General features: G+C 41.8%; 1 protein-coding gene across 1 annotated transcript in view; it reads left to right on the top strand.

Annotated features, from left to right (window-relative positions):
• The window catches only part of LOC138798644 (protein NDNF-like), a 34159-nt gene extending 13879 nt beyond the window's left edge, over positions 1-20280 (top strand). The window contains exons 3-4 of the mRNA XM_069979186.1: positions 17603-17730; positions 18797-20280. Coding sequence (XP_069835287.1) covers positions 17603-17730; positions 18797-20151 — 1483 coding nt within the window. The 3' untranslated portion in view covers positions 20152-20280. The remainder of the gene's footprint in view (positions 1-17602; positions 17731-18796) is intronic.
• The last annotated feature ends 6847 nt before the right edge of the window (positions 20281-27127 follow it).

Raw genomic sequence — 27127 nt, 5'->3', positions numbered from 1 at the left:
GAGCCTCCACTTCCAAGACAAACTCAGGAGTGACAGCCCCCTCAGCCAATCACTGACTGAGACAGATGTGGTTCACATCTGATTCTACCTTCTTTGTTTGGTGAAACCACCCCTTTAAGTATGTATGAACGTACTATTAGATTTAGCTTCAGCCCAGGTAACTGTGGTTTAACCAAAATTAGCCTAGGACCCAAGCGCTGCAAAGCAACCACTGCACTGGGGAAACTGTATTAGGCTATGTTCACACACGTAAATTTTGAATTAATCACGGCTGTTGCAAATTGCAACAACGGCCGTGATTAATTCAAAAAATACTTTCAATGGAAAATGAATGGGATCCCGGCCACAGTGTATTCACATAGTGTGCGCTCCAGTCGGGATCCCTAGCGGCCCCAGCGAAAACTGACATGTCAGCCTTGTGCGGCCTCAATTCATTGAATAGCGGCTGCACAGACATGTCAGTTCACACAATGGAGAGTGCGGCTCTGGCCGCACTTTCCATTGTGTGCTATGGTGAATTGTGGTGCGGGCAAACACTGATGCGCCTGCATCCCAATTTAATAGAATTGAAGTTCATCCAGCCGGGGCTGCAGTTCCGACCAGGATGATCTTCACAGACAGAGGCTGTTCTGTGACACGGCCAGGTGTCCATTAGTGCTTTAACAAAAAGAAGGTATGGAGAGGGACAAGGGGGGGGGGGGGGACATGTCATATGTTTCAGATGTTGGAAAGTCCATGATATCCCATGTTGGAGCTGACACTGTATTCCTTGTGTCTGCAAGTTCAGAATATTAGATCTATAAGCTGATTTTGGAAAAACTATTATAACATATAAAAGACCCTTTTCATGTCAATGTAGTTAATGTGCTCTGTAATTTGGTATTCCCACCTGAAAGAATGAACTCAGCTTTTGTTCTTTCCCATACATCAATGTATCATGTTAGCAGGGACATGTCACTAAATGTGGAATCAATTGATGTAAAATTCAGCTTGAGAGGAAAAACAGATCCCTGGATATCCCAGTGCATATACTGTTTGATGCTGTCCATGTTTGTCACAAGTGGGTCTCATGTGAGGGGGAACCTGCTGAAAGGGATTTGGTTAATGTATGGTCTCTGTCAAAGATGACTTTCTACAATTTGATCAATGGCATTTTACAGAGCTTGTCAGTTTATAGGACATGTTCTGGATTAGCAAAGTAAATATTCCCTCTTGTCCTTATCTTTGATTTAGTGTATTTCCAAAAGATCCCTCGGTACCATCTGCGTCTGGGGTTTCTTGCTCTCCTTACTTAGATTTTATTTCTTAAAACATGGTATTTTTTTCCAGAGATGGGCAGTTTAGGAATTTGAAAATTGATGCTGAACAGCTTATAAAGGAGGGTCACAACATAAAAGAAAAGAAATAAGGTAGTACTCATAATGTGAAGTGAAAAAAAAAATGTAATTGACCATAAAGTCTCTTTCACAAATGGGGGGAATTTACAAAGGCTGGACACTTTGGCTTTGACAATGAGGGGTGTGGCCTATTGTAGGTGTGGTCTAATGAGGGGTGTGGCTTGTGGGGTTTGGCTCGTCACCATGGTCTTTGCAGAATTTTTCCTATATTGTTCACATAAACCTTACAGTTTGGACAATACCAAAGGATCATCACAGACCCCAGTATTAGGCCCTCAGCATATTACACAACTTATTATCAGACCCCCAGCTTATAATAGACCCCAGTATCAGTTGCTTGCTGGCAGTAACATGGAGAAAATGTAGAGAGGGAGAGAGGAGGTCCAGAGAGGAGGTCCATGGAGGCTGAGAAGGATGAAGAAGGAGAACATAAAAGGCCAAAGAGAAGAATGGAGGAGGACAGGGAGTCTGTGCAGGAGAATTAGGGAGGAGGATTTCTAGAGGAGGAGGAGGAGGAGGAGGGAGGAGAGCATGGCAGCTGTGAAGGAGGTGGAGGGAGAAGAAAATGAAGACTGAGGAGAAGAATATAGGAAGACATCGAAGATGAGGAGGAGGTTGAAAGAGGATGACAGGGAGGCTGCAAAGGAGAATATGTTAGGAGGACATGGAGGCTGCACAGAAGTATGAGAAAAGAGGATCTGGAAGCTGAGGAGGAAGGAGGGCATGTAGGCTGGGAAGAAGGATGGGGAAGAGGAACTGAGTTAATAAGGGGCATGAGAAGGGAAAGAAGACTGAAGCAGGGGAATGGAGGAAGGAATGGAGGCCCCAAAAACAAGCCAGTCTCCTGGACACACCACAGGAGGTGCTGAGCCTGGGGAATGGCTGATAGTGGGGTTTCTGGGCAGATCTATTTATGGGGTCTACCACTGACCATACAGTTAGGGCCAGAAATATTTGGACAGTGACACAATTTTCGCAATTTGGGCTCTGCATGCCACCGCATTGGATTTGAAATGAAACCTCTACAACAGAATTCAAGTGCAGAGTGTAACGTTTAATTTGAAGGGTTGAACAAAAATATCTGATAGAAAATGTAGGAATTGTACACATTTTTTTACAAACACTCCACATTTTAGGACCTCAAAAGTAATTGGACAAATAAACATAACCCAAACTAAATATATTTTTTTTCAATATTTTGTTGCGAATCCTTTGGAGGCAATCACTGCCTTAAGTCTGGAACCCATGGACATCACCAAACGCTGGGTTTCCTCCTTCTTAATGCTTTGCCAGGCCTTTACAGCCGCAGCCTTCAGGTCTTGCTTGTTTGTGGGTCTTTCCGTCTTAAGTCTGGATTTGAGCAAGTGAAATGCATGCTCAATTGGGTTAAGATCTGGTGATTGACTTGGCCATTGCAGAATTTTCCACTTTTTTGCACTCATGAACTCCTGGGTAGCTTTGGCTGTATGCTTGGGGTCATTGTCCATCTGTACTTTGAAGCGCCGTCCGATCAACTTTGCAGCATTTGGCTGAATCTGGGCTGAAAGTATATCCCGGTACACTTCAGAATTCATCCGGCTACTCTTGTCTGCTGTTATGTCATCAATAAACACAAGTGACCTAGTGCTATTGAAAGCCATGCATGCCCATGCCATCACGTGACCTCCACCATGTTTTACAGTGGTGTGCCTTGGATCATGTGCCGTTCCCTTTCTTCTCCAAACTTTTTTCTTCCCATCATTCTGGTACAGGTTGATCTTTGTCTCATCTATCCATAGAATACTTTTCCAGAACTGAGCTGGCTTCTTGAGGTGTTTTGTGGCAAATTTAACTCTGGCCTGTCTATTTTTGAAATTAATGAATGGTTTGCATCTAGATGTGAACCCTTTGTATTTACTTTCATGGAGTCTTCTCTTTACTGTTGACTTAGAGACAGATACACCTACTTCCCTGAGAGTGTTCTGGACTTAAGTTGTTGTTGTGAACGGGTTCTTCTTCAACAAAGAAAGTATGCGGCGATCATCCACCACTGTTGTCTTCCGTGGACGCCCAGGCCTTTTTGAGTTCCCAAGCTCACCAGTCAATTCCTTTTTTCTCAGAATGTACCCGACTGCTGATTTTGCTACTCCAAGCATGTCTGCTATCTCTCTGATGGATTTTTTCTTTTTTTCAGCCTCAGGATGTTCTGCTTCATCTCAATTGGGAGTTCCTTTGACCGCATGTTGTCTGGTCACAGCAACAGCTTCCAAATGCAAAACCACACACCTGGAATCAACCCCAGACCTTTTAACTACTTCATTGATTACAGGTTAATCAGAGTTAATTGCAGGCCTTAGAGTCCATTGTCCAATAACTTGCTATGCATTACAGAGCTATGCATTACAGAGCTATGATTCCTAAACCCTTTCTCCGATTTGGATGTGGAAACTCTCATATTGCAGCTGTCAGTGTGCACTTTCAGCCCACATTATATATATATATATATATATATATATATATATATATATATATAATTGTATTTCTGAACATGTTTTTGTAAACAGCTAAAATAACAAAACTTGTGTCACTGTCCAAATATTTCTGGCCCTAACTGTATACCCAAGAAGAATATACAGTCGGTGGGTGACAAAGTCGCAGTGATTGCAATGTAGCTAGCCTGTTCCTAATAGTTTCAGAAGCTGCAGCCTGGCCTCCCTCTGTTCTTACTGGGCAGGCTGCAGCATACTCACGTGCTTCTGGCTGAGGAGCGGAGGAGCTGGCACAGCTGCTTGAGGCTGGCACCAGAATGGAAAATTCACCTTAATTTTTACAGGGGTGAAGGTCACAGTGCCTGTGCATGGATTCCTCCACTGGATGCAACAATTCCACTGCTTGGTCCTGCCCCTTCCCCCTTCGGTGCCCCACAGTCCTCTCCCATAGACGTACAGCATACAGGCTGGGGGAATGATCTGTATTCACTGATTGCCTGAGCACCACACACAGAGCTGGCAAGCAGCATGGGCGGCCTTGGGGATGGGAAAATATTCAAATAATAGTGGACCCTGATGGTGGATAGCCTGCTTACAATCCAGCTCTGACTATGAGCACCCCTGATGATTGCTTATAGTTGGATGTTAACTATGTAAGGGCTCTTTGGGAATACTTATAGATAGAAGCTTACGAGGAAGGGGCTTCCCGGGCTTAACTGGAACATTCTTTGCCAAGTCTCTTGAAAAAAGGGGCTTTTGACAAATATGCATTTCATAGCCCAGTCTTAAAGCAAAACTGACAGCTAAGAATAACATGTATCGCATGTTCTAAGATTCGTAAATGAGTACTCCATTGGATTTTTTTGCTGTTCTCCCTGAGTTCAGTGATTGTTGTGTTTTGTTGGTATATATATATATTTATATATATATATATATATATATATATATATATATATATATATATATATGTATGTATGTATGTATGTATGCACAGTGGGGGGCAAATAAAATACACGTCATCAGGAGGAGGGGGCAAATGACATAAGCGTCATCAGGAGGAGGGGGCAAGTGACATAAGCGTCATCAGGAGGACGGGGGCAAATAAGTGTCATCAGGAGGAGGGGGCATAAGCGTTACCGGGAGGAGGGGGCAAATGACATAAGCGTCACCAGGAGGAGGGGGCAAATGACATAAGCGTCATCAGGAGGAGGGGGCAAATGACATAAGCGTCATCAGGAGGAGGGGGCAAATGACATAAGCGTCATCAGGAGGAGGGGGCAAATGACATAAGCGTCATCAGGAGGAGGGGGGCAAATGACATAAGCGTCACCAGGAGGAGGGGGCAAATGAAATAAGCCCTCCTCCTGATGAGACTCTTTGCAAATGCAACTAGTTTGGGGCTATGCAGCTTTTAATATATCATTAAAAACCCTGGCTATACTATACAGAGGCTCAGAGAGGTCCAATGCAGTGGGGCCTATGCTTCATGCAGCCAAAGAGGGTGGTCCAATACTATGTGGGGATAGAAAGAAGGCCTATAATCTATTGGAGCACAGAGAGGGCATATGGGGTACAGAGGGGACCTGATACTATAATACTATATAGGGGTGCAAAAGTGCTGGACTACTATTTCGAGGCATATACTAGGCCTTACTGCTTATAAGGGGGTCAAAAAGGGAGCAAGGTTGCTGTAAATCCTAAATTGTTTGGTAGATCCTGCAGAGAGGAGTCATGGCCGGAGAAGTCTTCATAAAAGCCGAGCAAGAAAAAGAGAATAAGTTCAGCAAAAATGTCACTTGCAATTCATGCAGAGAAGACACCTCCTGTGAGTCACTGGACATAATTGCACTATAATTACTTTTTTTGTAATCATCCTTTTTATTACTAGACATCCTTTTTATCACAGCGGCATCCAGCAGCACATCCACAGCAGAATAGCCATGTATGTAAATCAGTCAGAGCAGGAAGGGGCAGGGGGAGGTGCAGCTGTGGCTTGTCTCCGCCTCTGTGACACTTCAGGTGGTAATAAAAAGGATGATTATAAAAGTTTATACTAGACTAAAGGTCCTGTCGCTTATATCTCCCCGCACCTGTATTCCGTGATCTACAGCTTTGTACTTGGTATGGACCAAACAGATCCATTGCTGATTTTGTGCTGCTGAAATGCGTAAATATGCAACAACAAATCCACAGCCGATTATGTTGTTTTTTATGTGTTGATGGTGAGCTTCATATATTTAATGAAGTAATGAGCAGAATATGCTACATCATGTTCACCACTATCTATCATATATTGGGTAGGATATGTTATGTGGACTGCTGAGGTTTGAGTGCCAGGGCTGATCTTAAGTCCCAGTCTGGCCCTGACTGCACACAAGCAGAAACAGCTCCAGTGGGCCAAACAATACATGAAGACTGACTTTAACCCCTTAACGACATCGGGCGTAAACTTACGCCCTCGCGCCCTGGTACTTGGCGCATCAGGGCGTAAATTTACGCCCGATGTTTCCCCGATCGCTGCGTGTTCACACACAGCGGTCGGGGAAGATGGCCTGCTATAAATCATAGCAGGCCATCATAGCTTCACGGCACGGGGGGTGGTTAACACCCCCCGTGCTTACGATCGCCGCTATAGGCTGATCAATTCAGATCAGCCAATAGCGGCGATCGGAACCTTTCCGGGTCATCGGCGACCCGATGACCCGGAAAAAAAATGGCGGTCGGTGCTGTCCGAGGACGGCACCGACCGCCATTACTGTAAAAAGTAATGGTGATCGCCGTGCCACCGGCCCGATCGCCGTGAACGGCCGGCCGGCCGTTCACGGCGATCGGACCGGTGGCACGGCGATCAGAGTCCCACAAAATAGTAAATACCTGCCCTGGACCCCTCAGCTAGGTAGCCGGGGGTCCAGAGCAGGTATTTGTACATTACTCACCTGTCCCGGGCTCCTGATCGGCATCTTCCGGGTTCGCGGCGTCCTCGTCTTCGTTCGGGTCTTCGGCTTCTTCCGTGACGTCACGTTCGGCTTCTCTCGGCTATTTTCGGCTCCAGCGTCGGCTTTTTCCGTATTTTGCGCTCTGCTGCCCTCTAGCGGCTGATATGTGTAATACACTTATCAGCAGCTACAGGGATGTTCAGAATGTAGAAAATTTTTTTTTTTTTTCAAATTTTTATTTCTTCTATTTTCCGCACCCTATCGCCGCTGAGTGTTGATCAGCATCGCACGAAAGTGCGCTGCTAATCAGCAAGTCCTCCTTTTTGGCGTAGGGTGTTTTTTTTCTATATCCTACTGCCACGGTCTGCTGATAAGTGCCGCACATAAGTGCGGCATTTATCAGCAACTCCTTTGTTGGCGCAGGTTTTTTTTTTATACTTACTGTAAAAAAACACGTAAAAAACACTACATTACACCACACTACATTGAATAAAGTTTGACACTACACCACTACATACCCCATATACCAATGCCCGTATAAAGATGACCCCAAGGGTGTTTTCGGCGTCAGAGGGATACGCTATTGCCTCCGACACCGAAACAGCCAGTGAGGATGAATGGGGGATCCTTCTTTCCTCCATTCATCCTCATCCTCATCATCCAATGACGTATCTGGGGGTAGCGTAGCGTACGCTGCCCCCCAGACACGTCTTTTCCGCCAGTACCGTCCCAATAAGAGATCACGGTATGGAGTGAAATTCTACAAACTCTGTGAGCGTACCTCAGGGTACACTTACAGATCCAGGGTACGTGCATACTGCGGAATGGCGAAGGATAACCCTTTGTGCATTCCGCAGCTGGCACCCGCCGGCGGACTGATGCGGGCGCATGTCTCTACCCGTGTCATAGACTCCATTCTATGCACGGGCGGATTCCGTCGTCCATCCAAAGAATGAACACGTTGGAGAGCGGAATCCGCCCGTGCATAGAATGGAGTCTATGACACGTGTGGAGACGCGCGCCTGCATCAGTCCGCCGGCGGGTGCCAACTGCGGAATGCACGAAGGGTTATCTGTCGCGATTCCGCAGTGTGCACGTACCCTTAGAGTGTATGTAGGAAGGGACACCAGAATCCAGCCCCAGATGCCCCCTCCCCCCCATCCTCGGAACAAGTGGGAAGATCGTCCGGGAACTGATCTTCCCACTGCTGGATAAAGGTCACCACCTGTACGGGGATAACTTTTATACCAGCACCCCCCTCCTCTGGTCTCTCGCTGCCCGAGCTACTGTAGCTTGCGGCACGATCCGAAATATCAGAAGCCATAATAGTGCCCTAATATTTAGCAGCCATGGAGCGGACCCAGCGCTTCTGGATATGAAGGACCCCGTATCGCACCAGGACAACATTTTCCAGGTGACGTCCCCCACACTGGAGAAAGGGAGACCCCAGAAGAAGTGCAGAGTGTGGCGTAACAGGGGGATCAGGAAGGACACCATTTTCCAGTGTGCCACCTGTCCTGATCGCCCCGGCCTCTGCATACTGGATCGCTCCAAGGCGCACCACACCTCATCGGAGTTCTACATTATCTAAATTCTGTCCCTTATTCCTATTTCAGGGGTCACGTTGATCCGGGGATTATTCTGATCGCCATTATGGAGTCGGGAAGGAACTTTTTCCCTGTGATGAGGCTACTGTCGTCTGCCTCACGAGGGGTTTTTGCCTTCCTCTGGATCAACACAGGTTGAATTTGATGGACACCTGTCATTTCCAACCTTATAAACTAATAATTGGCCTAATACCCCCAAATAAATTAGAATTGTCCCTTTTCCTCAGCTAAGTAGGTATGGCCGCCATTCCCATTAGAGGATGCCATTATGCAATTACAAAGCCTCTGTGCGGCCAGGACAGTAGAAACCCCCCACAAGTGACCCCGTTCTGGAAACTGCACCCCATAAGGAATCTAACAAGGGGGGCAGCGGGGATATGGCCCCCTGGTGACGGCCACATTTGGGACGTGAAAATGAAAAAAATTGTATTTTTTATTTTCTCGGCACATGTTCTACGTAAGTGCCCGTCACCAGTGGGGTCCATATGCTCACTGCACCCCTTGTTAGATTCCTTATGGGGTGTAGTTTCCAGAATGGGGTCACTTGTCGGGGGTTTCTACTGTCCTGGCAGCACAGGAGCTTTGTAATTGCGACGTGGCCTCCATCCTCCATTCCAGCCTCTAAATGGCGCTCTGTCCCTTTGGTGACTTGCCCTGTGCCCATATGGCACATTATGCCCACATGTGGGGTATTTTCGTACTCAGGGGACGCTACCCTACACGTTTTGTGTTCATTTTCTTTTTTAACCCCTTGTGGAAATGGAAAAAAATCAAGGCTAGACCAACATTTAGTGTAATTTTTGTAAAATTTTTACTCTAAATCATTAATCTTGTCATGATTTTTTCATTTTCACAAGGGGTTAAAAGATAAAAAAAAACATTTAATGTGTAGAGCAATTTCCCCTGAGTACGGAAATACCCCACATGTGGACATAAAGCGCCATGCGGGTGCAGGGTAAGCCTCCGAAGGGAAGGAGCGCCATTTGGTTTTTGAAGGCTGGATTTGGATGGAATGGATTTTGAGGGGCCATGTTGCATTCAAAAGGCCCCTGTGTTGCCAAGACAGTTGAAACCCCCCACAAGTGACCCCATTATGAAAACTGCACCCCTCAAGGAATGTAACAAGGGGTGTAGTGAGCATATGGACCCCACTGGTGACGGACACAAATGTGAAACAATGTGGCGTGAGAATGAAATATTAAATTTTTTACACTATAATGTTGGTTTAGCCTTGAATTTATCATTTTCACAAGGGGTTAAAAGAGAAAAAAACACACAATATGTGTAGAGCAATTTCCCCCGAGTCCGTAAATACCCCACATGTGGACATAAAGCGCCATGTGGATGCAGGGCAAGCCTCCGAAGGGAAGGAGCGCCATTTGGATTTTGGAGGTTGGATTTGGCTAGAATGGATGATGAACGCCATGTCGCATTTACAGAGCCCTCGTGCTGCCAAAACACTGGAAACCCCCCACAAGTGACCCCATTCTGGAAACTACACCCCTCAAGGAATCTAACAAGGGGTGCAGTGAGGATATGGACCCCTTGATGACGGGCACATTTGTGCCATGAAAGTGAAAAAATGAAATTTTTCCCTTTCACGTCACATTGTTCCACATTTGTGCCCGTCACCAGTGGGGTCCATATGCTCACTGAACCCCTTGTTAGATTCCTTGAGGGGTGTAGTTTCCAGAATGGAGTCACTTGTGGGGGGTTTCCAGTGTCTTGGCAGCACGAGGGCTCTGTAAATGCGACATGGCCCTTGAAATCCTTTTCAGTGAAATTCAGCTTCCAAAAGCCAATTGGCGCTCCTTCCCTTTGGAGGCTCGTCCTGCGCCCCCTTGGCACTTTATCGCCACATGTGGGGTATTTCCATACTCGGGAGAAACTGCGCTACACATTTTTTGTCTTTTTTTGCCTCTTATCCCTTTAAGAAAATGAAAAATTGAAGGCTAGAACGTTTTAGTGTAAAAAATAAATTTTTCTTTTTTCACGCCATATTGTTCGGAAAATCTGTGAAGCACCTGTGGGGTCCAGATGCTCACTGCACCCCTTGTTACATTCCTTGAGGGGTGTAGTTTTCTAAATGGTGTCCCTTTAGGGGTGTTTTTTAGGTTTTGGCACCCCAGAGCCTCTGCCAACCTGAAGTGGTACAGTCAGAAATGACCAAATATAACGGAGGCGTTGAAATTCACTAGGCGCTCCCTTATATCTGAGGCTTGTGGTTGCGTCAAATAGCGCAATAGGGTCACATATGGGGTATTTCTATAAACTGCAGAAACGGGACAATAATTATTGGGGTGCATTTCTCTGGTAATAGGTTTATAATTATGAAAAATATTGGATTACAATAAAATCTCTGCACAGAAAATTAAAATTTTCAAATTCCTTACACACTTAGCTTTTATTTCTGTGACTCCCCTAAAGGGTTAAAACACTTTCTGGATATGCTTTTGCAGAGTTTCGGGGGTGCAGTTTCTGAAATGGGGTGCTTTGTGGGGCTTTCTAACATACAGGCCCCTCAAATACACTTTTTAAACCTGAACAGGTCCCTAAAAATATCTGATTTTGAAATTTTACTGAAAATTTGGAAATTTGCTGCTAATGTTTTAAGCTTCCTATTGTCTAAAAAAAATGAAAGATAGTTTAATAAATGCCGCCAACATAAAGTAGACATGTTGCTAATGCTATTTAATATATAATTTATGTGGTATAACCACTTTCTGTATACGCAAAAAAGTTTCAAAGTTGGAAAAATGCATTTTTTCACATTTTTTCACATTATTTGGGTTTTTTTCATAAAGATTTGTTATGAGTATCGACTCCAATTTACCAGAAATGTAAAGTACAATATGTCACGAGAAAACAATCTCAGAATCAGCCGGATAGGTGAAAGCATCCCGAAGTTATTAATGAATAAAGTGACACTGGTCATATTCATAAAATTTGTCTCTGTCATTAAGGCCATTTCAGGCTCTGTCCTTAAGGGGTTAAAACTGTTTTGTTCACCGATGAGTGCCGTGCAATGCTCGATGGTCCAGATGGATGGAGTGGAGGAAGGCTGGTTGATGGACACCCCATGCAAACATGGCTACAGCGCCAACAAGGAGGAGGTGGAGTAATGTTTTGGCTTGGAATCATGGGGAGAGAGATTGGTGGCCTCTTTAGGATCCCTAAAGGGGTAAAGATGAACTCCATAATGTATGTGATGTTTCTCAAACAGCACTTCCTACCATGGTTCAAGAAGAAGAACTGTGCATTCCACAGCAAGATCATTTTCATGCATAATAATGCACCGTCTCATGTTGCAAATAACACATCTGCATCTCTGGCTGCTATGGGCATAAAAGGGGACAAACTTATGGTGTGGCCCCCATGCTCCCCTGACCTCAACCCCATTGACAACCTCTGGAGCATCATCAAAAGGAGTGTCTATGATGGAGGGAGGCAGTTCACACCTAAGCAACAGCTCTGGGAGGGTATTCTGTCCTTGTGCAAAACAATTGATGCAGAAATTCAATGGACGAGAGAGTTCAGAAGCTCCAACAAGGGGTCCTATGTGCAAATGTAACATTACCGAGAATAGATTTTTGACTTGAAAACTGTTTGATTTCAGTTTGTAATAAACTGCTTATGCTTATAATATCACAAATGACCATTTTTTGTTCTTAATAGAAATAAAAAGGTAGAAAACGCTGCTGTGCATAATAATTTAGAACATGCATTTTGAGTTTTAATTTTTTTTTATATATTTTTATCTTAGACAGTTTGTTCAAAAACCTTTTAATTATACTCAAATAGTTGATGACTAGAAAATTATAATGACTGCAATTCATAAAGGTAATTTTGGAAAATATGAGAAAATATAATTTGCATAATAATTTGGAACCCAGTGTATTATTCACAAGAATGCCTTTTTAGGTGTCACAGAGGCATGTCTATGACACTGGTACTGCCGCCCCCTGCTCCTTCACAATACCTCCTCACTGTGAGATTGACAAGCAGTGTTCTCACATTGCATTGCTACAGCACGGCCATGGTGAATGGGACAACAATGTCATGTTTTTTTTTTCCAATAGAGATATAGTCACTTGATAAGCCACTGTGGCTGACTGGTTATGCAAGTAGGCAGGGGTCCCATTTTCTTCCTTCCTGGGCCCCCCTCCTGAACTCACACTCAGGATGAGGGCCCACACATGCTCTGCATTGATCTCTTTAAGAGATCAGTGCAGTACTCATAGTTTCCCAAGGGGACTTCAAGTTACTGTAATAAAAAAAAATAAATAAGCAAACATATTTGCTATCACCATGTGTGGAATCGCCTGAACTGGCAAACAGCATAAGCTGCCGAGGTGCAAAAAATGCAGATTATTGGTCCCATCTTATTCAGAAAAATGTTAATAAAAAATGATCAAAAAGTCGCATATACACATACAAGCTACCAATAGAAAGTAAAGATCATGGTGCAAAAACCTCACACAGCCCCATAGACCCAAACACAAAACATTATAAGGATGGTAATAGAGCAATTTTAAACATATTTAGCGAACGTCATAAAGACAACCCCCCCCCCCCCAAATGAAAAATAAAAAAGTTTATTTTTTCAGTTTGCCTGCGTAAATTTTTATTTGGTTTCACTGCATATTTTATGGACAAGTTAAGCCTGCCATTGCAAAATATGCAGGTGATATGGTCTTTTAAAACAAAAGGAGGACAAAATAAAAGTGAAAAGTGGCTGAGTACTGAAAGGGCCACTTGGCACAGCGGAGACATGAGGGCCATCCGGGGTGGCGGGATATCATACAAAACTGGGAATATCCCAAAAGACCCAGGACAGTTGGAAGATATGCTGTACATGACCTCTTTATGTGGTTGACCCTTTCTATATTATCTCAACATTCAGGGGGAGATTTATGAAAGGGTGTAAATATACACCTGTTGTAAACTGGCCACAGCAACCAATCACAGCTCCTCTTATATTTTACCAGAGCTGAAAGCTGAGCTGTGATTGGTTGTTGTGGGCAGTTTACACCAGGTGTATATTTACACCCTTTCATAAATCTCCCCAAATGTATACAATGGTCAGTTTATTTCTCTTTTTATTTTGTAAAGGAGAATTAGTCCCAACTCCAGTATAAGAAGCTAACTCTGGGATTTGTGCCAATCTCCGGCAATGGTTTTAGCATTTTTGCTTTACAGCCAGTTCGGTTAACCATTGAACTACATTTGCATATATTTATTCTGTATATGAAGAAATCATTGTCGTGAAGACAAGTGGATGCAATAAATGGTATAGTGCAGCGCTAGCTGGGTGTAGTAGTGCACAGTTTATGTCACATGGCAGGGTGGCAATGCTAGTGTCCCCTGTGTAACACACATACACATACACACACACTTATTCATTTTTAATGAGCTGTTGTAGTAATACAAACTGCACACAAATTACCTCTGACACTTTGAAAGATTCTCTGAAAAAACTTAAAATTTTACTAGCAGTTCTTCTGCAAAAATCCAATAAGCATAAAGTCTTGTAGTGCACAAGGCAGATACAGCTTTTAAAGTGACTCTGCACCCACAATCTGTCCCCCCCAAACCGCTTGTACCTTTGGATAACTGCTTTTACTCCAAGATCTGTCCTGGGGTCCGTTTGGCAGGTGATGCAATTATTGTCATAAAAAACAACTTTTAAACTTGCAGCCCTGTGCCAAACGACCGTGGCCTAGAGTATCTGTGCCCTAACTTTGCACCACCCCTCCGTCCCTCCTCCCATCCCTCTTCATCATTAGGAATGCGACTGGCAGGATAATTCCTATTTCTCTGCAGTGAACACTTCACAGGTGCCTTAACGATCCAGTCCATGTGCAGTGTTCTCACAGCTGATGAATAGGAGAAAATCTGCCTGGAGCATTCCTAATGATGAGGAGGCAACACTACTAGTAAGGGAATTTTTGGTCACTTTCCTTTAAAATCACTGTGGATAATAGAAGTTAGCTTTAATGCATTTTATGTTTACTCTTATTTTGAGTTGTTCAATTAAAGACAAAAAGAAATTTGTATATACAATAAAGACAAGAAGCAATTGCAGAAACAATGAAACAAATGAAACAGTTCCAAAACCAGGCACAGTTATAGAGTACTGTCAGGGCAGTGCATGCTAATATAGTTAATACCAGGACCTTCGTATCCTACCCAGTAGTTTATTTCTGTAGTCAGGGTTTGGATCCATGAATACAAATCCTACAAATCAAGTGCATGGCTCCTTATTCAATAGGTCCTGGCTATCAAACTTCTGTAGGACCCTGCCCTATAGCCCACTAATATGGCACACCTTATTGCCTGGCAACATCTTGGTATATAAGACAAAAATCCAAACATCCAGAGACTCACAATGGGGGGCGGGGGGGGGGGGGCAGATAAAAAGTACCAGATATCAGATAAAGGGCACAAATATCATCATAATATCTGTATGTACAAATACAAAAATTAACAAGGAAAGGTGTAAGTATGAGTAAATACAGTACACTCAGAGAAAAGGACTCATTGCAGGATATTCGTCACCTCCTTTATGCATTCTGACATCTCTACACAGGTGTAATGGGTAAATTTAGCGGTTTTCATACCTTATTTTATATCATACGTCATGGTGCTTGTTCAAGTAAAACGTCATCTTTTATCAACTGCAGATTGTGTTAAGTGGGCGGGGCCTCACAGCATTCGCACCACTTAGCCCCACCCACAACACCACAGTTGGCCCCGCCCCCTCGCCTGCCATTGGAACAGGCTGGCCGAAAGGTCTAGACCCCACCCCCTCTACGGCGACCAACCAATGGGCGTCAAGCGGGCGGGGCCAATCTGCAGTTGATAAAAGGACACTTTTTACTTGAACAAACACCATGACGTATGATATGAAATAAGGTATGAAAAACGCTAAATTTACCCTTTACACCTGTGTAGAGATGTCAGAATGCACAAAGGGGGTGACAGTGTCACTTTAAGCTAGGAAACTCCACAAAAGGAATCCAGGGCCACCATACAGTATGTTTAGGAATATTTGCATGTGGTCATGTACCTCAAGTCTTTGGATATTTTTGCGCTCGCCAAACCACAAGTGAACGTAGGCAAATATGTTGTCTCCCAGTGTCGTGATACAATAGTTCCGGCTGCAGCCAGCAGACCCCTCAGCATACTCTTCTTGTGGGACCAATGTGCCGGGCAGTAGTGAGAGAAGAGTAACTTAGGGAGTATTCACTCTTCTTTTCCCTGAATAGGCCTCATAAAGTCTCAATTCGCCGCCCCCAAAATGGCTTCAGCTTTGCGCAACCCCACCAGATATGTTGAATGGAGCCCTCCACAGTGTTACACTGCTAGCACCTATCCAATACCTCAGTGCAACAATGTTGGACACTGATACCACCTGAAGAGGACTTTGAAACTCTTCTCTTTTAAGGCCAGGACAGACCGTGAGGAAAAAGTACATATTTTGAGTATGTGTTCAGGTGAGAAAGTATCACCAATGTCCTTCTCCCATGCTAGTGGTATTCCCTATAGACATAAGCACACTATTGATGAATTCCAAAAGAGGGTAAATACTTTACTAATAAACATAAAGGTAAAAGGGTCCTGTTAATATAGCAGCTAATATTTACAGATATAGATAGATAGATAGATAGATAGATAGATAGAAGATAGATAGATAGATAGATAGATAGATAGATAGATAGATAGCCACGTATCTTTCTTACCAGATGTTTGTTAATAATAAAGGAAATTCCAATCCATCGTATCATTTTCATTATTACTTTTCACATTTATGCCTTAAAAGCAAATATCAGGTGGGTTTTGATTTCAGCCATATGCATATTTAAACTCTGGTTTAGAATTACAGTATAAGCTCGGTTTTCATTCTGCAAAAAGTATATAAATGCCTCCTCCCCCATTTCATAACATTATAGTTGTGTTCTACTTTTAGTTGCTTGGTGTAATAAAGTTTAAAAACTTGAAATAAAAAGGATATATCCATTTCAGCAAATGAGGCTTATTCCTTGTGTAAGGAAACATTATGTACTTTTTAATATTCTTGCAATTTCTATAAAATATGATCAGTGTAAGAGATCACACAAGTGCAATGCTTATTACAATTACTCTACCATTGTTAGAGCCAACCATACCATAATAATAGTCATAATGCATGCACAATGGGGGGAAGTTATCAAGACAAATGTCTCATATGCCTGTCTTAAATCATCTCCCATCAGTGCATAGGCATGCTGGTGTTTATGGGGAGGCGCATGTCTCTATGAAAACCTTCGTGCAGTTGATCTGCCAAAGTCATGTAGGAAAAAAGGAAAAGTAAGCAATGTTGTCATAGTTCACAGTGTTTTATTACAGTACTGGTTCAAGAGTGTTGCTGTGGAGTGATGTGAAAGTGCATGGATTATAAGCACTGTTAAGTCATACTATATGGATATTAAGTCATACAATAGGGATATTGCATATTATGATGTCATAATCTATATGGGGTGATAACATAATGATCTTACAGCTAATCGCTAAGAACTTCAGCAATGTAGCAATTTCTACATTTTTTTTATGGGTTTATTGACAAGTAACCTATTACACCTTGTGTATAATGTGCCCTGCATGTAAAAAAGATAGCAATACAATTTAGGGTACAAACCCACTTGACGTATTTGCTGCGTGAATCAGTCTTAAAAATAAGCAGGCAAAACGCAGGTTGGCTTTATACAATTGTTCTGCGTTAAAATACGCAATTGCGTATTTTTGAAGCGTAAAGCTACATGCGTTTTTCGCACAGGTTGTTAACAACTGATGCTTTCCTAACAACAAGCTTCACGCTTCAAAAATACGCAATTGCGTATTTTAACGCAGAACAATTGTATAAAGCCAACCTGCGTTTTTCCTGCTTATTTTTAAGACTGATTCACGCAGCAAATACGTCAAGTGGGTTTGTACCCTTATAGTGACATAATGGATGTATTCTGTAGTGGGGGGGGGGGTCGAACCATCAGAATAATTTGCTCTGGTGGGGCCAGGGAAATCAAATACTGTACAATACTATACATATATTGAAAGGAATTCTATAAATGTTCTTGTACTTGTGTTTATGCAGTACTTTGTATATTATATTTTATTTAGATACATATGTGAGTAATGCTTTATGTTTTTTTTTCCAGATACCATTTTACATTGGGAGAAAACTCTAGCCGTCATTTCTCAATCACTGTGACACCCTGTGATGTTCCAATTGAATGGAATATTTTACACTACAAAGCATCACAGGCGTTCTATGGAAAAACAGCAGGTAATCTTGCACCAGGTTTAATATATGCAATAAATCATTCATTTGGGCAGATATTGTTGTTTGAAGTTGCTGCTTTTTCAATGAATGAGTACTCCATTGGATTTTTTTTTTCTGATGTCTCTGAGCTCAGTAATAGTTGTGTTTTGCTGTTTATTCTAGATTATATTTTTTTACAGCAATCTGTTTTTGTAAATCTGGAAGGTTCAAATTGTTTTACAAGTAAGTTATATTTACGATTAGAGGATCCTACTATTATTTTATGAACATCATTAAAAATTCATGGTAACATAAATTCATGTCATTTAGGGTAGATTATAGAAATGACAGAAAGGATATTACCTAGCCATTTCCACCACTGAGTGGCCTCTACCACAAAATCCTCTACAGCACTGCCCAGATATTCCCAGTTGATAGACATGGGAGTGTTGCAAATGTAAAGGTAGCCATACATTAGCACATAGAAGAAGTGGAAAAAGCAATGGCTTTCCTGTCCATGTGGCCCAGGATTTGGAGGGTGGCCTCCTTGAAATGCATAGCTAAAAGCAATTCAAAAAACTTTTTCACCAGAACATGAAGTCAGTGTCTGGTAACATTGAGGAAACCTAGTGATCCAGACATTAGACTCCTGGGCTAGACGTTCTGGGTTAAAAATGACTGAATTTACAGTAATAACAAAGTAAATTGCTTAGTTAGCTCTGAAATCCGCTCATTAGCCTGCTTCCGTTTACCTGACTGCCGCTCTTTACCGCTCCTCCCTGGGTGCTGGGAAAATCTGGATCCAGTCCTGGGTAACCTCTCCCACTTTCCCAGGACCAGATACAGCTGTTCCCAACCCCCCAGGGAGTAGCGGCACGGAGTGGCAGTCAGTTAAAAGGCAGCAGGCTGATGAGCGGGTTTTAGAGATAACAAAGTGATTTGCTTTGTTATTACTGTAAATTCTACATCCTAAATGTACACATTTCCCAAGCACTAATGGACTATAATTTACAAACAAGTAATTACTAAGAAATAATTTTTCAGTCTCACATACAGTAATAACCTTGTCTTCTGTTTTATAATATTCCAGCAAAATATCGACCCCTTGATGACCTGAAATCGCATTCCTATTACAAGACTGTGTCTACGCTTTTCCACTACAAAGGAAACTCTGTTGAAAACTATGTTGGGACTTTTTTGTATTCTTCACTTTTTGTCCTTGAATTTTTATCAACTGAAAGAGACACTCACATCTCAGTGTACCTTACAACTGACTTAGCCCATGGAAACCTTTTTCCAGAACTTCCAGGAGATCCTCGAATTGATGTCACAACAGTCAACCATAACTCTGTTTCATTGGTCTGGAAACCAAGTCCATCAGCGATAAAACAGAAAGACCTCATAGAATATTGTATTCTAGTAAATGAAAAGCATAATTATAAAAGTATGTGTGCTGCCGATACAGCTATACGATCTGCAGGCAGGAAATGGCCAAAAGTAGCAATGTTTCCAATTTCAAAATATCTTGATGAAAATCAACGGGTTATGCTCCTTTCAATGAGTGATTTACATATTATTCACAAAACCAACAATATGGAGGTTAGGCAGATATGCATTGGCAACAAAAATAGCTACATAGTATCAAATTTGAGTTCAAATACACAATATTACTTTGATGTATTTGTAGTTAACCTGTACACCAATGCTAGTGCTGCCTACACAGGCACCTTTGCAAAGACATGGTTGGAACCTAAACCCAAGGATATACCCTTAAAGAATGGAAAAATTGTTCAAATTAAGTTTGATGGCAAAAGACCAAAAGCATATAGCTTTCAGTACCAGGCACTGCATAAAAAGGTCCACTTCAATTTACAAGTATGCCAAGGCCAACTGCGAGCTCTGATATCAAAAAATGGTAAATTGCTGGTTTCAGAAACTGTGCAAGGTATAAGACATATTACTCTTAATGGTAAATTTATGGATAAATACCTTGCTGTTTTCAAGCCAATAGAACCAATGGCAAATACATCTGCAATGATTCAAGCTTCATCCCACATGCGGAAATCGGTATTCCCTTTTTTCCCAAATAGTCTAAAAATCAAGTCTTTCAACAAACTAAGAACATGTAACTCAATAACAATTGCCTGGATTGGTACCCAAGAAAGGAACATGTACTGTGTCTACAAGAAGAAACTTGAAGAAGACCAAGTTTGGAGAGAATTGTCTAGTATTAACACTTGCTCCGGGCCTGATTCACGGCCAAAATCTGAGAAAGTTTTGTGCAAATATTTCCATGAAATCAATGTGCAAAGAGCAGTAACTACCGAAACAGTTGGAGGTTTAGAAAGAGGCACATCCTACTTATTTGATGTCTATCTTGTTGGTTCTTCGGGAATGCTGGTTAGATATCAGAGTAAAGTTGTGAAAACCAGAAAAACATGTTGAAGATTTTGGTATTATAATTAGAGATGATTGAATCGCTGATCTAAACAAAGCGTTTCATTTGATTTGTGCTCTGTTCATTAAGATGCCGGCCTTTCAGCGCTGCTCCGCTTCCCACCCGCTTCCAGGATGCCGGGAGAAGCTGGATCCAATCCTGGGAAACTTCTCTCAGTTTCCCAGGATTGGATCCAGCTTTTCCCCAGCAGCCGGGGTGGAGCGGCAGGGAGTGAAGCAGTGCTGAAAGCTGGTGGCTTAATAAGCAGAGCGCGGATCAAATGAAGCAATTCGCTCATCTCTAATTTTTATATCTGTTATGACAGCTTAAGCTTTTAAAAGCTTTAAGAGGTTTCCTGGGCAAAATTTACTGATGAGCGATCTACAGGATAGGTCAATAGGAACTGATCAGCGGAATGCTGACCACCACCTATCAGCTGTTCAGCAAGCTACACAGTGAACAACATTTGTCTCCATTCATTGTGTAGCTATGGTGATGGTAACTGCAACCATGGTAACTGCAGCCCAGATCCTATTTACTTAAACAGGACCTGAGCTGCAGTTGAAAATCGGCACCACTACACACTGATCGGAGATAAACTGTTTACTGGCATCAAACAGCTAATTGGTGCAGCCAATCTGGGGATAGCTTATCAGTACATTTTGCCCAGTAAACCCCTTTAGGCTATGTTCACAAACAATATTCTGCTCAGTATTTTGGTCAGTATATTTTCAACCCCCCAAAAAAGAATGGGTTGAAAACACAGAAACTGTGCAAATCTTTCCATTATAAATTTTCTCTGTCCGTTCCACTCTTTAAAGTGTCACTGTCGTGAAATTTTTTTTTGCAGAAATCAATAGTCCAGGCGATTTTAAGAAACTTTGTAATTGGGTTTATTATCCGAAAAATGCATTTTTATCATGAAAAATCAGTTTGAAGCTCTCCCCCCTGTCTTCATTGTTCTCCTATGGAGAGAGCTAAAGAAAAGACCAAAACAGGACAACAAAGAGTTAATCTACAAATCCCTCACGGGATATCTCCTGTGACAGTCACCAGTGACCTGTCTGAGCTCGGATTACAGCTGTCACCCAGCTCCCTGCCTGTAATCCTCTGTTATCTGCTTTCTGCTGCCGGCTAACTCCCTCCTTCCTCCTCCCCCCTCCCCTCTCCCTAGAACAGACAGGGTACGTCTCCTGCAACAAGTCACAATTTTCAGATTTTTCAGAGTGGATGAAAAAGAGGAAGGAGGGGGGGGACCTGGGAAAAGGCTTTTTACATGCAGATAATGGCAGATTTGGCTAATAAACCCAATTACAAAGTTTCTTAAAATCGCCTGGACTATTGATTTCTGCAAAAAAAAAAAAATACGACAGTGACTCTTTAATTTTGGCTGCAAATACTGATCAAAATACTATGGGGGAGATTTATGAAAGGGTGTAAATAAACACCTGGTGTAAACTGCCTACAGCAACCAATCACAGCTCCTCTTATATTTTACCAGAGCTGAAAGCTGAGCTGTGATTGGTTGCTGTGGGCAGTTTACACCAGGTATATATTTACACCCTTTCATAAATCTCCCCCTATGTGTTAACATAGCCTTAAAGTGAATGTTTTCCCTTGAACAATTTTTTTTTTCTAGATACGTTAAATATTTTTTTCAGAATACTTCCTTAAAGGATTTTGATCATTAATTAATTTATCTATGGTGTATGTAAGTCATACTCACCTACCCAGCTCCTTGCTACTTATGTCTTATGCAATACACTCCCTACTCATTGACTCTTGTTCTTACTTCCAAGATGAGCTTTCTCAGCAGGAACTACCCACTCAGCCAATCAATGCACATAGCGGTGTCTAACTACCTCAGTCAGTGTGTGCCCAAGTGGGCAGTTCCTGCTCTAGGAAGCAGGAGGAAGAAATGATAAACAGGGTCCAGATGATGTCAGACTGGGAGCTTTAGGGGCTCCCAGCAATATATAAAACAATTTATGGACAACCATTTTAAGATATATTGATGGGGTTAAAATTTAGTTTTTCTGCTTTAGAGCTCCACATTCTTTGTATTGATGTATAAAAGATGTACTTGCTGTCTGTAGGCACCGCTAAATGAAGCATAGTAGCTACCTGCATACTGTTCTATTCTTGTGTTCAACATCTGATGCATGCAGTTAGATCCTCAGCTCCCGTTAGAGAAGGCTAAATGTGTCCAGTATGTTTTGTTATAAACTAATGTCTATGTCTTATATGTATATGTATGTATAGAGATCTGTGTCAGAAAAAGAGATCCCCATTCACCATAGAACTATATTAAAGGGGTTATCCAGCGCTACAAATAAATGGCCACTTTTCCCCCTCTCTTGTCTTCAGGTGTGGTTTGCAATTAAGCTCCATTTACTTCAATGGAACTGAGTTCCAAACCCCCTGGAGACAAGAGAGGGGGAAAAGTGGCTGGAGTAGCCCTTTAAGATACAATTCAACATAAAATTCTGGGAATGAAAATTGAGTCCAAATGCAGACATTTACTTAAGTAGAAAAAAACAACACATTTCTCTTTTACTTTTGTATAATGACATCTAGTAAGGATTTGAAAGGTGTTCTATAATATGCTTACAATGTTTAGCAAGTTTTTCTTTGTAGCAAATTTTTTTTTTTTTAAGTTTCTGTTATTGCTCATGTATTTATAACTAAGAGGGATCAATTATACCTTAATATAGAAGAGGCAGCATTCACAGTAATAGCAGAATTAATATCCTATTGTTTGGTTGGAATATTATATAGATCCAATTTCCATTCTGTACAGATTTGTATTTGTTCTTAGTCTCCCAGTCTCACGATTATGCTGTTCAGTGAGGAATCTTTGTCATCAATGAATTCTGGTAGACAAGAAATGACACACAAGCTCCCATAGTGTAAATAGTTGTTACTCTATATGTGTTTAGACGTTTAAAGTCAAACTCCATCTTTTAAAACCATTGTTAAATCCAGCATTCTGTGCTGATATACAATATCCAGCCTTGGATATATTTCTATAGCAGTCAGAATTATTTTTTTCTGATGGAGAGCTTCAGTTGTGGTTTCCCGCTTCTTCTAGCAGAAGGAGCTTTGGAGCTTACTAGTTTATTATTGAGTTTAATGTTTAAATTGTATGCAGAGAGAACCTGAGCTCCCTCTAGTGGTGGAGAAAATTAAGTCAAAGTTCTTGCTGCAATGTGGAACCTGCTGGTTACTTTGGATTTACTTTTGGGCTTAAAAAAGAGTGTATATTTAACTACCAGCTGGTTAGAAGTATCTAACCTGCTGTTATGTCCCTATAGTGCACAGAGCACTGAGGATGAAGGTAATTTTCTTCCATTGATCCTCAGCGCCATTGTCTTGATATTTGCAGTTTATTTAATATGCTAGTTAGGTGATTTGGTACAACGGAGGTGGTACTACTACCTTCAGTACAACGAATCCCCCTGGCAATAGCTGGGTATGGACAGCAACATAGAGAGACCCACGTCAAAAAGTAGCAGAGCTGATATGTATACACAAGAGCTGACCTGAATAGTAGAAAATACAAGTGCAAACTGTAAATGTGACAAAATAAACAGGATTTAATTCAATAGTTTGCAGATTGCATTTTCCCTGCCATGGCTTTTTTTTAATAGCCAGTCCAGTATCTAGACACATGCAGTTCAGCGAATCCGTGTGAAACAGAAATGATGTAAATATGTGTTCCTATAAAACCTATTTCAGCAATGTTTTCCAAAGCCACTCTGCTGAGTAGAGAGCATATTATTGCTTTCATCTCCTGGAGGCTTCTCATCCCAAGGCTTCTGATGCCTGACTGGTAAGAGCCCCAATCAATTCTTGTAGTATGAAGGAGCAGTCTGCTCAGTAGCAGATAGAGCCACCTGTAACCACTTCAGTAGCTACATGCACTCCAGTGGTTCATAGGCAGCCTGCAGAATACGATAAAGTTTTAAAGGGAACCAATCCCTGCCAAAATGTCCAGAAAGCTACAGTATATGTACATCTTAATGAGGTCCCTTGTATTGTTTCCAAATGTATAACTGATTACAAAATGAAGTTTGTAAATGTCCCACACTATATGCAAATTACGCTCAACTAGTCATGTGGCCGTTTCTCAGCACCAAACTACTCATGGACAGCGAGCTAGAGTTAGTTGTAATCCAGCCTTTCTCAGAGTGTTGGTGCCCAAGGACGGCCCCTCTGGGCAGGGGCAATTTAACTTTACCATAGGCCCTGGACTGTTCACCAAGCCTGGGCCCCCCAACCCCATTGTAACTATGGTAACAATAGTACAGAATAAATAATGTCATGATGCCCTGCTTTGTGCAAAATTACGGAAAAAAAAGCTGTGTTTTTTTTTGCAAATCATGGCAGAACTGTACCCAGGAGACAATGCACCACTGAAAGTATAAGTCTTTTTTGGTCGCCATGGGGCCCCCGGGCTACCGCCCAAAACTGACCTTTTGTAATCTACTACTGCCTCTGGGTGTTGTTCTCAATGCAGGAGCCTGCTGCATGTCACAGAGGGGCCGCTCCTGAGCGCCAATGCTGCCAGGGAGGTGGGATTACAGCCAACTTGAGCGTACTATCCAGGACCAGTTCAGCACCGAGGAACACCAACATGACTAATTGAGGGTAATTTACATATGGCACCTTAATATAGCTTCCTGAGCATTTTAGCAGTGATTAGTTCCCTTTATTAAAATAAATAGAAAACAGTTATCACCGTTAAAGGTGTACTGTTGTTTAAAAAAACATGAACATGTCACACAGACAAAATTTTTGATTGGTCGAGGTGACAGTATTGAGACCCCCACCAAACTCTAGATACAGCTACCAGAAGCCCACGGCAGTGCGCGTCAGTCCACGATTCAATGCTTTCTCCAACTCATTGCAGAAGACGGGTTCTACTATGAGTCTATGAAACCCAACTCTTCACATGAGAGGGATCGACCGTCAAGCTGGAAAGTGCACTTCTCCTGGCTATATATATAATAATAAAACAGTAATGCTTTACATTAGACGTTATAAATGTTATACTCACCCTTTAACAGTTTCAAAACTTTTATGGATACAGAAAAGATTAAGTAGCTTTGTAAATACATTGCATTACTTAGCTTACATTGTTCCTGACATATATAGGCTACATTGAAGTGCAGAAATGCATTCACAATTTATTTGACTTGAGAGTTGAATTCTCTGCGAGCTTGCTCTAGTGATTTGCATTCCCAGATCTGACATCTTTACATTAAGGCAGGGAATCAAACTGTCCAACTGCATTATAAGAGCCCCGCTGAATAGTAAGGGTGTGTCTCTTATATATGCTTGCTGACTGTTTTATATAGAAAGCAGCAGCATGTGACTGTAGCCCTGAGCTACAATACAGGAAGAATACAAAGGGATCTTTACAAAGAGGGATTACTTATCAAAAAGAAATACTGCCCAATGCAAAAGACACAGCGATCAGCCAATAAATGAGCAATTACTTGTCTTTGAGCTGTGTAAATGGCCCATGGGCGCCAATGTGCTAGATCATATTGGACATGGTTCTGCCTATCTTAAAAGAGCCTACCTCGGACTCGGTGCAAAATACATGAATCAATGTATTGGCTAAGTTGTTGGAATCTTTTAGTATAAATTATAACTATAGGTAAGCTATAAAATGGTGTTCAAAGGTAGACATATTGAACATCATTGCTAGCACTAAAGCAATCCACCAAAGATTTGATAGATACAAAGTTGTTAGCGTAGCTATTGTAGTACTTTAGCTTCCTGCATAGTGCTGTTTAAAGTTCTTTAAAGTTTAGGTAAATTACATTGATGGCAGAACACCAAATACATGTCTTTTATTATAGCAATTTATTGTAGTGCGTAAAAATGTATCACTTAAGTCAGTTGTTTTCTATTTGCTGTATTTTCTATTTAATCTGGAATAGCATCTATAAGCAGAGATACATCATTAACTTCTCGATCAAAACTAGAAATGATTATGTTACATATGGTGTACGTTGTAAGTCTCTGTAGGTTTTCTATTAAAATTCTATATTCCCAGTGTGACTCCTATTGAGTACAGTAATGAAGAAATAGAATTCTTCTGGTGCCGTGGTCTGACTTTCACTGAGCTCTTTACATCACAGGACAACTATTTTAATTTGATGGAAAAACAAAGCCTATACCGTGTTATTATCACTGTGAGGACTGTTCGTGGCTAATAATACAGACGGAACAGGGTTTGAATGGATTTTTAGTACATATTTGGCTTCAATGATATATGTAGGACAGCACTGAGGTGTCTAGTAAAAATAAAATAGTTCTTTAGGAGCTCAGGTAAGCATGTCCTGGTCTATCATTACAATATCCCAAGGCTGTATTAAATACTTGTGCGTAATATATAGCCTGCACCTTTGGGATCTATCATATTAATGTTATATTATAACTGATCTTTGGAGCAAAACACTTGGGCGGTATTTATAAAAGTTAAAACCAACATTTTATAGAGGCAATCCAGCCATTTAAAATTTTTGATGCCTTGTGGAGAACATAACAAATATGCTATTTTTACCTCTCCATACTTCTCGGGTGTCCTCCTACGGCTACTCCGTACCCCACTAAACAGTCCTGTCTCCGCAAACTTGTGTCAGCAGTGATTGGCTGAGTGGGCTGTCACTAGAGATGAGCCAACGGGTTCGGGTTCGAATCAATTCAAAGCCGAACGTTCAGTATTTGATTAGCTGGGGCTGCTGAACTTGGATAAAGCTCTAAGGTTGTCTGGAAAACATGGATACAGCCAATGACTATATCCATGATTTCCACATAGTCTTAGGGCTTTATCCAACTTCAGCAGCCACCGCTAATCAAATGCCGAAAGTTCAGGTTCGGATCGACTCGAGCATGCTCGAGGTTCGCTCATCTCTAGCTGTCACTGTTGAGTGTATTCGAAAGGGCAGTTGGGATCGTTCCACCAGTGAC

The sequence above is a fragment of the Dendropsophus ebraccatus genome, chromosome 8, assembly GCF_027789765.1.
Source record: "Dendropsophus ebraccatus isolate aDenEbr1 chromosome 8, aDenEbr1.pat, whole genome shotgun sequence".
In the NCBI taxonomy this organism is placed as follows: domain Eukaryota; kingdom Metazoa; phylum Chordata; class Amphibia; order Anura; family Hylidae; genus Dendropsophus; species Dendropsophus ebraccatus.
The sequence above is the reverse complement of the archived record's forward strand: the minus strand, read 5'-3'. Positions and strand labels throughout refer to the sequence as shown.